At 58.2% G+C, this 15137-nt stretch overlaps 2 protein-coding genes and 1 long non-coding RNA gene across 5 annotated transcripts in view; 1 reads left to right on the forward strand and 2 right to left on the reverse strand.

Moving 5' to 3' along the window:
* UVSSA (UV stimulated scaffold protein A) overlaps positions 1 to 2026 on the reverse strand; it is a 30305-nt gene extending 28279 nt beyond the window's left edge. The window contains exons 1-2 of the mRNA XM_045474840.1: positions 1915 to 2026; positions 145 to 244 (exon numbers count right to left, since the gene is read on the reverse strand). Coding sequence (XP_045330796.1) covers positions 145 to 242 — 98 coding nt within the window. The 5' untranslated portion in view covers positions 243 to 244; positions 1915 to 2026. The remainder of the gene's footprint in view (positions 1 to 144; positions 245 to 1914) is intronic.
* Positions 2027 to 2129: 103 nt separating this feature from the next.
* LOC123596290 lies at positions 2130 to 5109 on the forward strand. The gene is made up of 2 exons (XR_006711645.1): positions 2130 to 3169; positions 3251 to 5109. It is a non-coding gene; the product is annotated as an uncharacterized LOC123596290 (long non-coding RNA).
* A 5450-nt stretch (positions 5110 to 10559) lies between these two features.
* Positions 10560 to 15137, reverse strand: part of MAEA (macrophage erythroblast attacher, E3 ubiquitin ligase) — a 37147-nt gene continuing 32569 nt past the window's right edge. For 2 of the 3 annotated variants that reach the window (XM_045474842.1, XM_045474841.1), the window contains 3 exons: positions 12656 to 12789; positions 11813 to 12008; positions 10560 to 11352 (listed from right to left, as the gene is read on the reverse strand). In XM_045474842.1, the coding sequence (XP_045330798.1) occupies positions 11257 to 11352; positions 11813 to 12008; positions 12656 to 12789 (426 nt within the window). In that variant the 3' untranslated portion in view covers positions 10560 to 11256. The remainder of the gene's footprint in view (positions 11353 to 11812; positions 12009 to 12655; positions 12790 to 15137) is intronic. The other variant, XM_045474843.1, reaches the window with a different exon arrangement.

Consider the following 15137-nt stretch of genomic DNA (forward strand, 5'->3'; position numbering starts at 1 on the left):
TGATGGTGGGGGGCAGGGAAGGGCTGAGACATGCAGGAGGCGGAAGGCCTGACCGACCCAGGGGAAGCCCCACAATCCCCCAGGTGTCACAGGCTGGAGGAGCCAGCAATCGATCGGCATGACATCCTGAGCCTGAAGACATACTTGCAAATTTTCTTCAGTTCCTTTATTTTCTCAGGACTTAGTTGGGGTTCTCCTGAAGTCGTGAGCTCTTCTACCAACTTTGAAAGTGTTTGATCCATGTCTAGAAATACATATGGGAGAGGCGAGAAATGACCCCCTAGCACTTGAAGGTTCTCTAGGTCATTAAACGTTTACTGGGCTCCACCGGTTCCTGGGCATTCCGGGTGGGGGGCTGCAAGGCTGGGCTCCCCACGCCCTTGCCTCTGGTACATGGCCTCGATGCTGAAACATAACAATTCAAGGTGATATTCCGGGCACGGCCAACGAGACCTCTTCGACGGTAAATTAGGAAAAGCGCAACAACAAAATACTAATTCTGGAGCTCTATAGTCACACAGATCAGAGCTCAGCAATGGATGCTCAGCAACACGTATTAGCGACAGAACATAACCGTGCAAATAAAATTTAGATTAGCTTTTCCCAAACGTGACAGGCGTTTTTTTCCCTTTCCAACTATTCACTCCCAAGCCACGAGGCAGCCTCTCGCTACAGACTTCGGTAACGAAAGACCCACTCAGGGGCCAGCCTAATGGCTAGGAGCAAGCCAGCAGAGGCGCACCTACCTAGCACTCCAATGCTAAGCACCTAACAGGTGTGCACAAAGAAGAGGGAAGGGTGGGGGTGAGGGGAGAATGTGGGCTGGGAGGAGGAAGGCCCGGGGAAGGCAGCCACTAAGCGTGGACAGAGACTGGGGGCAGCACGGATGCCAGACTTGCCCCAGGCTGTTTTATTCGGAGGGGGGAGGCCAGCAGGTGTACAGGGAGCCAGGAGGGGCTCTCGAAAAGTAACGTTTGTCAGGGTCACTGACTCCACTCAATGCACACTTGGCAGGAGCAAGGAGCCGCTCACCTGAGCGCCCTCCCAGCACCTCCCACTGATCATGGATCCCTCCGGGGGGACTTTGCCAGTGTTTCTAAGCCCAGCGCACCACAGCCAAGGACAGAAGAGGGGGTATCCCAGAAGAGAGCAGTGTTCAGGGAGGAAGAGGGAATGTCCTGGAAGGAAAAGGAGGGGGAGGGGAGGAGGAGGAGGAGGATGAGGGGGAGGGGGAGGAGGAGGAGGGGGAGGAGGGAGGAGGAGGAGGAGGGAATGGAGTCCCAGGGAGGAGGAGGACCATGGGAAGGTGTTCCAGGGGAGGGGAAGAGGAGGAGGAAATGGTGTGCGGGAGGAGGAAGGCATGGCATCCCCATCCGGATGAGGAAGAGGAGGGAAGGGTGTCCGTGGAGAAGGAAGGGGAAGAGGAGGGATTGGTGTGCGGGGAGGAGAAAAGGGCGACCCTGGGAGGGAGGAAGAGAAAAGGACAGTGTGCGGGGAGGAGGGAATGGTGTCCCCGGGAGGAGGAGGGAGGGGAGAGGAGGAGATGGCATCACGAGGACGGGTTGGGAAGGGCGTCCCAGAGAGGAAGGAGAGAAAGAGGAAAGGACGGTGTCCCAGGGAGAAAGCGGGCGGGGCAGGGAGACGGGGGAGGACGCAGACGGGGAGGCCGGAGGAAGTCCAGGGGAGGAGGGAGAGGGAAGGGCGTCCCAGGGAGGAAGAAGAGAGAGAGGACGGTGTCCCAGGAAGAAAGCAGGGGGACGAGGAGTCCCGGGGTGGAAGGGCATGTCCCGGGGAGAAGGAGGGAAAACGCCCGGCGGGGCGTGGAGGTTTGTGGCGGGGGGGAAACGGGCCTGCCCTCCGAACCGCGGCTGGGCCGCAGCCCCTTGCCGGCAATGCGACGACCGCGACACGTACCGCGAAACCAGGCCGCTCGCCTCGCTCCTCCCCTTCCGGCGGAGAACCCGCCCCTGTCACGTGCCGCAGATCACCACAGTCATTGGCTCGCCCTGGCACAGGCAGCGCGGGGACGAAGGTCAGCGCCGCGACGACCGCACCTACAGCGCAGGCGGACCAGTCACCTTAGCCCGCCCCTTCCGGCGGAGGCCCAACCCGCCTCCTGTCACGTGCCCCCGAGCTCGGCAGCCAATGGCTCTCCCTGACCCTGGAGGCGCGAGCGCCGGGGAGGGGCCGAAGCCTGCGCGGTGACGCAGGCGCGCTCCCGGCAGGTCCCGACTGCTTAGGAGAGAGAGAAAAAGGAAGCGGGCGGGCGCAGCAGGTCCTTAAAGGGGCCGTGTGCCCGGCTTCCAGGGCGACGCGGAGCGGGCCCGAGGGGTGCGAGCTCGGTCTCCATGCCGCGGTAGCCTAGGAGTTTGCGATCCCCAGTCCTTACCATCGCGACGGGATGGCCCGGGTGGGAGCCGGTGCACGTTTCTCCCGGGGGCGCCGGAGACTACCCCACCCCCGCCCCCGCTTCCCACGTGCTACCCTGAGGGGTCGAGGGGCGGGGGGTCCCCCGGGGCCGGGGGCCGGCCGGGGCTTTTCCTGGTGCTGAGGTGGGGGGTCGGCGGCGTGGAAAGGGGCGGTCCCCGGAGGAGCGTGTGCAGCCGCGGGAGGGGCGGCACGACCCGGCCCCGGGAACCTGCCGGCCCGCCGGGCCCTGGTCCCCCGCCCTGTGGTCGGACGCCGCGCAGGTGCCCGCACCCCTAGTGGAGGCGCTGGCCTGGGCCCCTGCCGGGCTCCGTCCTTCCCCAGGACACCCCTCGCCCCTGTCCCTGAGCAGTGCAGGCTGCGGCTGGCCTCGCCGGGGCCCCTCACTCAGTCTGGGAACACCTCGGGTTTGCGACTCGCTCCTCGTGCGGCCCGAGCCCGGAGCCGCCGGGCCTGTGCGCACCTGGGGTTCCGCGGGCTCCGCGGCTGTGGGCTCGGGGGCCAGCGGGCCGACCAGGGCCCTGGGGGTCTGCTCCTGACACGTTCCCGGCCCTGGTGAGCTGCTTCCTCCTCACCTGTGCGGCCTGCTGCACCCCAGGGTCCTCTAGGGGCCAGGCTGGTGGCCTCACTCGCCCCTGCTTAGAGCCTGAGCGCTGTGTGTCCTCCACTCCAGGGCTGAGGGGCCATCACCCCTTTTGGCTCCTGTCTCGCCCTTTCTTCAGGAAGGCCTGCCTCACCCCAGGTACTGGGCCCCCATCCCCGTGCTTTGGGCTCTTTGAGGGGGTCTCCACCGGTGCACAGCGAGCTGGTTGGATGTTTCTAGGCTCTCCGGTGGTTGCAGAACGGGAGGAAAGCACCAAAGACAGGGCCCACTGGAACAGGACCGTCTGGACCTGAAGGCCCACAGCAGTGGGGCTCTCAGTGGCAAAGGTGGGAACGGCTCAGATGTCCATCAGTAGACGGTAGGGTCTGTCCTTCACACCACAACGTGGATGAACCTTAAAAGCAGGGCACTGAAAGAAGCCAGACAAAAGGGCCAAATATTGTAATGCCACCTGCGTAAAACGTCCAGAAAGGGCAGATGCGTGGAGACGGGGGCGTGTGACTGTTACAAAACACTGAGTTGTATGTTTTCAAACGGTGGCATTTATGGTACATGAATTCTCTCAAAAAAGCGGCTGTCGGAAGAGAAAAGGAAAGCGGAAAGCACGCCGGCCCTCGCGGGGCGCCTGACCCCAGCCCGCGGTCCACTCTGAGCGAGCCTCCCTCCGTCTCTGCTGTGGTTTGGTGTTCCTGCACCACTGGACTGTTCTCAATGGCAGGAGAGCAGTTTCTCCTGTCCTAACCAAAGCCTTGTGTGCATGCCGCCCCTCCCCCAGCCGTTCCGGGTTTGGTGCTCTCTTGCAGCAGGACTCCTGGAGACAGCTATCTGTGCTTTGCGTTGTGCCCCATCCTCTTCCTGTGACACCCACGTCCACCCCAGTGCCCTGTGATGTTTGCACGGCCCGGTCCCGTCTCCTGCCCACCGCCCTCGTCTTAGCCGATAGGGTGTCAGTCCTTCTGCTTCCGCGGCCCGGCAGCCGCCTCCTGTCCCCCCACTTCTGTCCTCACACCCCTCGAGTCCACTCACCTCGCCCAGCCAGGGTGGAACTCCGTGCTGCCCCCAGCTGGCTGCTTTGCTCCAGGGGGCCGGCTTCTGGGGGGCCAGCCCCTCTGCCTGGAAGGCCGCTCCCAGCCGGGCAGGGCCCTCGCTGGCTGTGTAACAAGCCTCCTCCTGCCATTTCCTCAGGCAACTCTGCTTTAGCAGCACTCAAAGCACTGAGACTTCCTGTCACACGAGGTTTGTAATCTTAGTACCTTCTTTGCTCTGCTCTGAAAACATGCTCCACAAGAACAGGCATCTTTGTTTTGTTTCACGATATCGGGCACACCACAGGCGCCAGTATTGAATGCCGAGTACATAGAATTAGCTCGTGAATATGTTGAGGCCTGGAAGATGTTGTAGAACCAACTGGGACTTTCAGAGATGAACCCCAGCAGAAGGAACACGAGCCCATCCGAGGCCGTCACGATCAAAGTGTGGGAAGGCAGTGACGAACGGGAGTGGAAGAGAAGGGGCCTCATACGAAGTTGCAAAGAGCAAGCAGCAGGGTTCTTGGCCAGAACACCACAGGCATGAAGAGAATGGCACGAAACCTAGAGTTAAAAGGAAAACCGTCAACCCAGAATTGTGCGTGCCACGAAGTACCCCCCCGAACTTGAACTAAGCTGAAATAGAGCACTTTCAGACAAAGAAAGGCTGAGTGAATTCCTCGTCCGCAGGTCGACTGAGGCGACGTCGGTACAGTAAGCTCTTCAGATGAAAGGCAAACGCAGATGCCAACCTACGTGTACAAAAGCTGGGGGGAGCACTGGGATCGGCAAATATGGGTAAATAGAAGATCTGTCTCGTTCTAGATTTCTTTTCTAAATCACTGGCTGCTCATTGAAAGCGTAACAGTGCATCATAGGGTGCAGAATGTCCGTAGAGGGAAAATATGCCATAGTTGGGGCAAAGGACAGAGGAGGGAGAAAGGCAGTCCGTTTCTCAGATCCTTGTGTTTACAGGAAGTTATACAGTATTTGAAGGCCCTTGTGGGAAGTTCAAGATGTTCACTGAACTACAGAGGTGTAGCTAAAAAGTCAAAGATTAAAAGGAACAACGTGGGGGCACCTGGGTGGCTGAGTCAGTTGAGCGTCCGACTTCGGCTCAGGCCGTGATCTTGCGGTCCGTGAGTTCGAGCCCCGCGTCGGGCTCTGTGCTGACAGCTCGGAGCCTGGAGCCTGCTTTGGATTCTGTGTCTCCCTCTGTCTCTGCCCCTCCCCCACTCAAGCTCTGTCTTACTCTCTCAAAAATAAACATTAAAACAATATTTTTTTAAAAAAAAGGAATAATGTTTAAATTAAAAAAGGGAACAGACTGGACAAATAGAAAGGCCACAGATTTAAATCCAGCAATAATAATAATTACATTAAATGTCAATGGTCTAGACACCTCAATTGAAAGGCAGTGGTTGTCCAACTGAATTAAAAAAGACTCAAGTGTATAATGTCTACAAGAAACTCACTTCTAATTTGACTTGGATTGGAAGCAAAAGAATCAAGAAAGATGTAACATACTAACACTAAGTAGATGAGGACCAGACTGGCTGGACCCTCATCAGACAAAGTGGACTTTATAAGAGATATTGGCAGCTAGGGTGCTTGCTCCTAATAACAAATTACAAATAAATGAAGCAAAGGCTTGCAGACGTAAAGGGGACATAGACAAATTCATCTGTAAGCTTTAAGAACCAGCAGGGAGGAGATCAGGAAGGGTAGGAGAGACTAACCGTTGCCCATCGTGGACTTGACCTGGTTTGCACTTGGCAGGACGCTCCACCCGATGGCAGACGATATTGTTTAGAAGTGCAGAACAGAACACTTATCAGGGCAGACATAAAACAAATCGCTACAAATTTAAGAGGGTCGGAACCATACACAGTAGATTTTCTAACAGAATTACATTAGAACTTAATAACAAAAAGATGTGGAAAGTCTCCAAGTATTTGAAAATTAGCTAACAGACTTGTGTAATCCATGGGTCAAAGGAAAAAAGAATCACAATGAAATTATAAAATATTTTGAAATGCATGAAAATGAAAACAACATAAGAATGTACGGGAGGTTTATAGTAGAAATGAAAGGCCCAAAGCAGTTATCTAATCTTCCCCTTAAGCCAGAAAAAGAGGGGCACCTGGGTGGCTCAGTTGGTTGAGCAGCTGGGTTTGGCTCAGGTCATGATCTCACGGTTCATGAGTTCGAGCCCCACATTGGGTTCTGTGCTGACAGCTCGGAGCCTGGAGCCTGCTTCAGATTCTGTGTCTCCCTCTCTCTCTGTCTCTCCCCCACTCACTCTGTCTCTGTCACTCAAAAACAAATAAATGTTAAAAAAAAAAATTTAAAAGAAGCCATTAAACCCTAAATAAGCAGGAAGAAGAAAACAATAAAGAAGAGAAATCAATTAAATGGAAAACAGGGAAACAATAGGGGGAAAAAAATCAAACAGGTGTTTCTTTGAAATGATCTGCAAAATTGATAAGCCTCTGGGTAGACATCAAGAAAAAAGAAGAAACAAATGACCAGTATCGGGAATGAGAGGAAGCATCACTACATATCTTACAGACACTAAAAGAATAATAGAGTGCACGTCATGGACACTTTGTTCAGCAAAGTACCAGCAAGTCAGATCCAGCAATATATGAAACCTACACCATGACACAGTGATGCTTGTCTCAGGAAGGGGAGGCTTGGTCCACCACTCAAGGTCCATCGAGTAGTCCTCCCTGTCTCCTTTATCATCAAAGCAAAGGAGAAGAATCCTGTAGTAATTTCATTAGATGAAGAAAATAACATTTGAGAGAATTCAAAATGCCCTCATGATGATAACTCAGGGAACAAGGAGTGAACTTCCTTAACCTGATAACTGCACCCATGAAAACGTACAGCAGACATCGTCTTTCGCGTGCTTCCTGGCAGGAGACCACACTTCCCCCTGAGATCTGAAACAAGTCCGGGACTTCCTTCTTCCCTTCCTAGTTCACACTGTGCTGGAGGCTTTACCCACACAGGAAGGGGAGAAATAGATATAAAAACCATAGAGACGAGAAAGGAAAAGGCAAAATGGCCTTTATTTGCCGGTGATACAATCACGCACATAGAAAATGCTTTATAACCTACCAAAGAGCGCCTAGAACAAATGAGCTTAGAAAGGTCACAGGATACGAGGTCGATAAACAAAATTAGTGCTACATATATGTTAACCACACTGGAACACATGGGAAGTTAAATCTAAAGATGACAGTGACAACAGCAGTAAAGTCATGAGACACTTAGGATAAGCAAGAGAACTGAGAACTGTAACGTGGTGAGGGCTGGACACAGACACCCCGTGTTCACAGGCCGGTGGCCTCGAAGTCTCCATTGTGGACTGAACTGTCCCCCTCACCCAAACTCGTGTTGAAGCCCTGACTGCCCCCCCCCCCCCCCATGGTGACTGTACTTGGAGGTGACTAAGGTCACATGACATCATGAGACAGACCCTGGTCCGGCAGGATTGGTGTCCCCCTAGTAGGCAGGGGTCTCTGTCCATGCACACACAGAGGGAAGGCCACGGAGCCCACGAGAGGCGGCTTCTTGCCGTCCACAAGCCAGGAAGAGGCTGGCAACCAGATCTGACTTCTGGCTTCTGGAACTGTGAGGAACTGATTTTCTGTTGTTGAAGCACCGTCTGTGGTAGTGTTGTGGCAGCTTGAAAATCCCCAGGTTGATCAATAGATTCAATGCAATTCTAGTTAAAATCTCAGCAGACTTTTTGGAGGGTAGACTTTTACAAGCTGACTCTAAAACTAAAGCGAACAGTCAAAACAATTTTATTTTGAAAAAGTAGAAAATACGTAGAACAAAAGGGACTTGTTTGTACTGTACTTTAAGCCACCGTGAAATGACAGGATGCTGGGGTGATAGATTGAGGGCCACCCCAAGAAACAGACCCAGAGAGACACAGCCAGGGGATTTATCATCTGATGGACAGAAAAAAGCCTTCAACAAATGATGTCTGAATAACAGGATGAACACATGGGGGGGACGGCCGTCAGCCTCTTCCTCACACCACAGACAGAAGCATTGTGATGGGTTACAGAGCCAAACAAAAGGTAAAACTGAATCTTCCAGAAGACAGAAGAGAAGATCATTGGGACCTTGGGGTGGGCAAATGTTTCAAAGAACACAAAAAGTCACAAACCATAAAAGAAAAAGTTAATTGAATGTTACCTGCTGGTCAGGGGTGCCTGGGTGGCTCAGTCGGTTGAGCGTCCGCCTTCATGATCTCGCAGTTTGTGAGTTCAAGCCCCGCATCAGGCTCTGTGCTGACAGCTCTGAGCCTGGAGCCTGCCTCAGATTCTGTGTCTCCCTTTCTCTCTCTGCCCCTTCCCTGCTCATGCTCTCTCTCTCTCAAGAATAAACATTAAAAAATAAAAAATAAAAAAAAAACAACAACAACCCTGCTCGTCAGATGACAGGCAACCAAATGCACTCAGGTGTGTCAGAGGGTCTGCGTCACAATATGTACCGCATTCCTGCAAGTCAAGAGAGGCCATCCAATACAAAATGGGGAGGACTTGAACAGGCACGTGACCGACCACTCGGCACCTGAGAAAGGGCTCAGCATCCTTAGGCATCAGGGAAATGCAAATGAAACCCAGAGGGAGGTGCGAGCACACACCCATCCGAGCGGCTCACGGGAAGAATGACCCCAGCAGATGCCAGCAAAGATGTGGACAAACTGGAACCCTCACGCACTGCCAACGGGCATGAACGCTGTTATCACCACTTTGGGAAAAATCTTGGCAGTTGTCAAGTATACAACACCATGGCGCAGGTACCGTATGTCCAGATGTTTACCCACGAGAAATGAAAATAATGTCCACGAAGAATTGTCCAGCAATGTTCATAGCAGCTTTATTCAGAGTAAGAATGATGCAAACGCAAAGGTCTATCAAGAGAATGGACAGCCTATGGGGTCTGTGGACTGGTTAACTCCTCAGCGATGCTCAGAGGACCGCCACCACCCGGGAGGAGCCCCAATGTGGGAGCACTCTGGACACCGGGAGGACCGCCGACACCGGAGGACCATAGATGCCCGGGAGCACTGCCGACGCCAGGAGGAGTGCAGATGCCCGGGAGGAACACCAATGCTGGAGCACCACCGACACTGGGAGGAGCACCAATGCTAGAGGACTGCCAATGCGGGGAGGACCACGGATGCCTGGAGCACTGCCGACGCCAGGAGGAGCTCAGATGCCCAGGAACATCGCTCATGCCGGGAGCACCGCGGACACCAGGAGGGGCGCCGATGCCAGGATGACCGCAGATGCCTAGGAGCAGCCCCACCGCCCGGGAGGAGCGCCGATACACGCAGGCATGTGGACGCACCTCAGGCACCTGCCGAAACGAGCACGGCACAAGGGAGCACGTCCTAAGGGAGCACGTCCTCTGTCTCCATATAACCCGGAGGCAAAACTAATCCTTGGTGGTCAAAGCCCAAGTGCTCGTGGCACGCAGACTGACGGTGTGGATAGCCTGGAAGAAGGCGGTCTGGGGTCACCCCCTGGGGTCTGGGGGTGAATGTTGGCCGCCCGGGCCCGGGGTTACACCTGCACACACGGTTATCAAACCTGCTCACACCGCTTCCTGAAGATCGCCGTGTTTCAACGCATGCGATTCGTACCTCAGTTAAAACTCCCGTGAGCACAAGGCCGCAAGCCTAGGACTCCAGGGAGGACGCGGAGCAGGTGGGGCGGCCTCGAGGCGGGTGGGTGCGGGCTGGCACCGGCGCCTCCTGCATTAACGAGCAGGCCGGCAGCTCCACGGAGCACCTGAGCGCGTTTGTGCGGCGTCACCCATCACAGCCTGTACGTCCCAGCATAGCGGGGACCAGCCACCCTGCTCCACCCACCCTGTGGCTGCCCCACGGCTGAGCCGCTCTCGCCGTGGATGCGGTCGCTGGAGTGGACCGGAAGGGGCTCCCGGGGTGCGTGGCCACACGCGTGCGTGCACACGCCTTTGGGAAGAAGGAAAAGGGGAGGCGGCACAGGTGGTGGTCAGAGTGCGGCTGGAGGACTGGAGGGCGCGGCAGGGAGGAGCCTCCACCCCACTACTTCGACCCTGAGCTCTGAGCAGGGGCTCTGGAAGAGGCCGCCCACGGCCACACACGTGTGCCTGGCGCTCGCTGGCAGCATGCCGCCAACGTGTGCCGGCGACTCAAGAGACCCCACTCGGATGGCCCTGCCACCCTTGCCTCCCCGAGCAGAGCAGGCCGACCACCTGCGTGCTGGAGCGGAACTCTGGGATGTGGGCACAAGCGGGCCAGAGCTGCGGCGGCTGCTCCCGGGACCCCGGCCCCACCGGCGGTGCGGCCGCAGACTGGGGGGCTAGGGGGGGCGGGGCCTGGGGTGAGCAGAAACGAACAAAGGTCCTGGACTGGGGGCGGCCCGGGGTGAGCAGACAGGAGTGAGGGTACCAGGGTGCACAGCGGCTTCCACCTCACACAGACGTAAGAAATAGAAAACCCTTTTATTAACATGTTTTACATTTACAGTTTATTAGCTAGTCAACACCAACATGCAAAAATAAGCGCTAAGTACAAACCTCTACGGTATGTGGTTTCGTGTAAACTACAATGGTTCGCTGGATTTGGAAAGTCACCGGTGGTTACTTCAACTCAACTACTAGCTTCTGTAACGAACAGCGTTACGTCTACAGTTACGGAGCCATCGGCAAGGCCTCTGCAGAACTCGGTCCAGTGGATCTCCACGTGAATACATTCTCAAGCAGGAAATAAGGCGGCACGAATGACGTGACATCGAACCTAGCACACCCTAACCCCGCCCCGGCGCGCGGTCCTGGGGCCGCAGTGCGGTCCTGGTGCCTCCGGGCACCTCTCCCGGCCCAGGCTCAGGCCCCGGGGCTCGGCGGGCGGAGACAGGGTCCGGGGCGCGGAAAAACAACCGACTCCTGTTTCCGAAGCGGCCGAGAAGGTCTCTCTCTTTGTAAGGGGAAGGCGGCCAGGAGCTCGCGCGCGCTCCGGAGTCCTACCAGCGGAGAGGCTGTCCCCAAGCACATGCGTGCGGATCCGACTCCTCTCCTCTTAGGGGGCCCATCGTCGCTCACTGATCTTTGGTCGCAAGAAACAGAAACGCAGGCGGGCAGGGGCGCGGGGGCGCGGGGGCCCGGGGCGCGGGGCGGCCCGGCCTACATGATGTACACTTTCTCGGCTTGTGAGAAGTGGAACACTTCTTTGGTCCTCGGGCACACGACTTTGTCATCTTGACGGATAGACAGCAGAGACTGAAAGACAACGGGTCGCACGCGAGCATGTAGACGGGCGCGCCCACCACCGCCGGCTGCGGGAGAGCTCCGCTCCCCTTGAGCCCTGCCCGCGAACCCCTGACCCTGCAGCTTTCTCCGGGGGCAGCGCGGGGCCGAGACGTCCGCACCTGAGGCACAGCACCTGGCGCAGAGCAGGCGGAAGGCCAGGCGCGCCGCCGCCCCTAGGCCCTTCCAGGCCCCCCGCCTCCCACTTCCAGCGCCACCTCGACCCTCCCGCGGCCCCTCCAGGCCCCGCTCCTCCACTTCCCGAGCCCCCTTCCAGGGCCCTCCCCCCTTCCCGCCCCCCACCCCCTCCCTGCCCCTTACCCACTCCCCTTCCTAGGCTCCCCCTCCTCCAGGGCCCTTCCTCTTCCCACCCCCTCCCAGGCCCTCCCCTCCACGCCCCACCCCAGCCCCGCCCCTCGGCCCCGCCCCTCACGTTGTAGCCGTAGACGTAGCCGTTGGGCAGCATCATGGGCGGGTTGTTCTCGTTCATCACGTCGCCGGAGATCTTGCAGACCAGGCGGGAGTTGGCGCAGTGCGCCATGGGCAGCGGCTGCGCCAGCTTGTTCAGGGAGCGGCTGCACACGGGGCAGTCGGGGCTCTTGGAGCTGCCGTCCTCCTTGTAGCACTGTCTGTGCTCAGGTTAAGGAAGGGGCGCGGGGCAGGAAACAAGCCCAGAGCTCTCTTTCACGGAGAGCGGAGGAAACACTGCATCTGGCGGGGAAATGGCCCCACCGAGGAGGCCACTCCAGCACGTTCCCACTCACGGCCCTCAGGGCGGGTCCCCTCACACGCTAAAGCAAACAGCCCGGGGTCCCAGGAGGCCCACGTGCTGCACTCGAGAGGGGCCCTCCGGCCTTGGGGCGCTCGGCCGCAGCCTGGGCTCAGACCCGCAGAAGTTGGGAGGGGATGCTCAGGAATCACACCGGGCAACGGTTCCGCATGGTGAGGGTCCCAGCTGCCAGAAGGCTGCGCACACTGGCGGCCACCCGGTCGGCGTGCAGCGTGCCAGGCAGAGTTTGGGGGCGAGAGAGCACAAAGTGTGGCTCCGTGACCGGGTTCCCACAGACCAAGCGGGGCCCTGGGCACGCCCGCACCACCACCCGACTACCTAAGCGGGGCCCCCACAACACAAGCCAAGAGCACGGGTCTCGGGTTGGGAGGGCCACAGCCCGCGGCTTTTCCCTGGGGGAGGGGGGAGGGGGGAGGCAAGGGCGCGGGAACCCCAGGCTCGGAAGGGCGGAGCTGGCGCGGGGCCCCTTGCCTGCCAGAAGGATACGGTGTCTTTATCGCCGAGAGGCCAGCCTGCAGCGTCAGGGTGAACACAGAGTTGTTCCCCAGCTGGTGCAGCCGGTAGTTGTCGTACCGGAACTGCTGGATCAGCATCCGCCACCGGGCAGGGTCCAGCAGGTCCTGGAAGAGACAGGGCAGAGCAGTGCTGGGGGCACCCCGGGGCCCACTGCAGTCCCGGGCAACAGAAGGTGGGCCCCCAGAGCCCACAGCCGCCAGCCGGAGAGCGGCACAGCGCGCCCGAAGCCCGGACCCCGCGCCTGCCCACAGTGTGTTCTGTGCGGACAGATGACAGAGGGTGCGGGTCCCGTGGCCTCGCGGCAAGAAGGGGACTCAGTGGGTCTAAAGACAGCTGGGCACGGATAAAGGCACTGAGGTTCCAGAGGAAAAGTCTCGTTCCAGAAAGGGACTTGCTGGCATGGGACCCAGCAGCCCAGCTCAGGGTGGAGAACCGCAGAACAGAACACCGGGCCTGATGAGCCCGTCTCCAGAGCTTTCCAAGTTCAGAGCCTACAAGAGCAGGGAGGGGAGGGCACACACCAACAGGAGGGAAACCCTGGACGTCAAGCACAAGGGTCTGGGGACCCGCGTCAAGGCAGAGGCACAGGCAACCGCCGGGTGGGAGCCCCACGGGGAGCCCAAGTCCGGGGCAAATAGCACACTTCACTCCAATGTTAAAAACACGTGTCTTTAATGTTATTTTTATCACCATAGCAAAGCCCACAGAGGACCAAGCCCACAGTCCAGAGGCTCTGCAAACCCCTCTCTCAACAGACCCTTGGCCTCGGGCCACTGGTGTGGCCACCTCTCCGAGACCAGAGCACTTCATCCTGCCTCTCGTGTGACCCACTTAGACCTGTGACTTCCTGCCACAAGGGGTCAGGGCTGTGCCCCCTCGACACGGCCCCCAGGGCACGCCACCGCCTCGGCACTTCCCTTGACGGCCCGCGCCCCTCCGCCGAGACTGTGCCCGTCCCGGCCTTCCTCTCTTGTGCCGCCCAGCCTCCCGGACCCCCAGCCGGCCTTGGCTGTGCACTGGCTGCCGTGGTTTCTCTTCCACGCCGCCAGGATGTCTCCCAGACGGTCAGCCCTCCGGTCCGCAGGCTGCGATGGCAGCACCGGCCCTGCTCCTTCCTGCCGCCGTGAGGCCTGTCCAGGGAGGAGAGTGGGCACGGGCCCCACAGATGCCATCCCGAGCAGGCCTTCTCACGCACTAAGGGCAGGCCCCTTCTGCACTTCTCGCAAACCTTCTCCAGAGCAGGGAAGAGACACGTGATCACGCCCAAGATCTCTGTGAACAGAGGCTGTATCACAGGACATGCCTGACACCTCAGGACGGTGTGCATCCAGTCGGGACAAAGAAGCAGCTTCCAGCAGCCCGGAGGCCTGCGGCCAAGCACTTCAGTAAGTGGGAGCGAGGTCTGCTCTGCTGTGCCCGGGACAGGCGCCGGCGGCCCACAAAACCGCACGGGGCACGTGGGACCTCAGCGCCCAACGTCCAGGCTCAGAGAACAAGGCGGGTTCAGCCCACGGGGAAGGCAGTTCACTTCCCTCCCTCCTGGGGACAGGCTGACGACAGTGAGAGGGAACACCAGGGTCGAGTGCCGTGTCCCTCGCCGTGACAGTGTCGGCAGGTGGACCTCCAGGAGCCACAGGCTCAGGAAGGGGGTGGAGGCAGGGAGCCTCACCGGACCCTGCTGGTGCCACGATCCAGGGCTCCCAGGCTCGAGACTGTGAGGACTAAGCCGCCAAGCCTGTGGGATTGTCCCAGAGCCCAGGCGGACGACGACGGAAAACCGAGGGAGGAGCCGTGCAACAAACACCCAGAACTGGGGCCACAGCTGGGACAGTGTGGACGCGTGACCACACAGAGTCCATGCTGTGGCGATGGGACTGGTCCCACGCGGAGAGCCCCAGTCTTCACGGAGGGCGAGCGGCCAGGGGGTCAGGAGCGGGACGGCGGCAGGGAGGCCGAGGAAAGGCCAGCCCCGTCAGAGGCGGCAGAGAGTGCGGCAGCTTTGTGCTGCTGTCCCGGAGACCCCGGAGGACGGAGATGTGCGAGGACACTGAGAGTCCGACCGAGGTGGTCTCTAAGCAGAGTCCCATTTACAGTAACACACATGAAGACAAAAATGACTTAAGGGCGGAAATGCCCACCAAAAGAAAGCAGAACTTTATGATCTGGAAACTTCTGTCCGTGTTGCAAAACATGAGAAGGCTGCTCAGAAAGAGCACTAAGGGTCCAGCCAAGCGGCCTTTATAAGGACACTCGTGTGGGCGTGACCAGACTGATGGCCAAGGGACCCCGACGGGGAGCAGCCACAGGAATGGGGGAAAGTTGCTGGAATCCCCAGATTTTCCAAGACGGGACCGTGAGCGACTCAGCTGTGAAGACGTTGACGTTTTTCGAGACAAGAGAAGGAGGAACCCGAAGGCGGATCAAAGATCGCCAGGGCTGCTCCTAGGCTTTG

This window comes from Leopardus geoffroyi, chromosome B1, assembly GCF_018350155.1.
Source record: "Leopardus geoffroyi isolate Oge1 chromosome B1, O.geoffroyi_Oge1_pat1.0, whole genome shotgun sequence".
NCBI lineage: Eukaryota > Metazoa > Chordata > Mammalia > Carnivora > Felidae > Leopardus > Leopardus geoffroyi.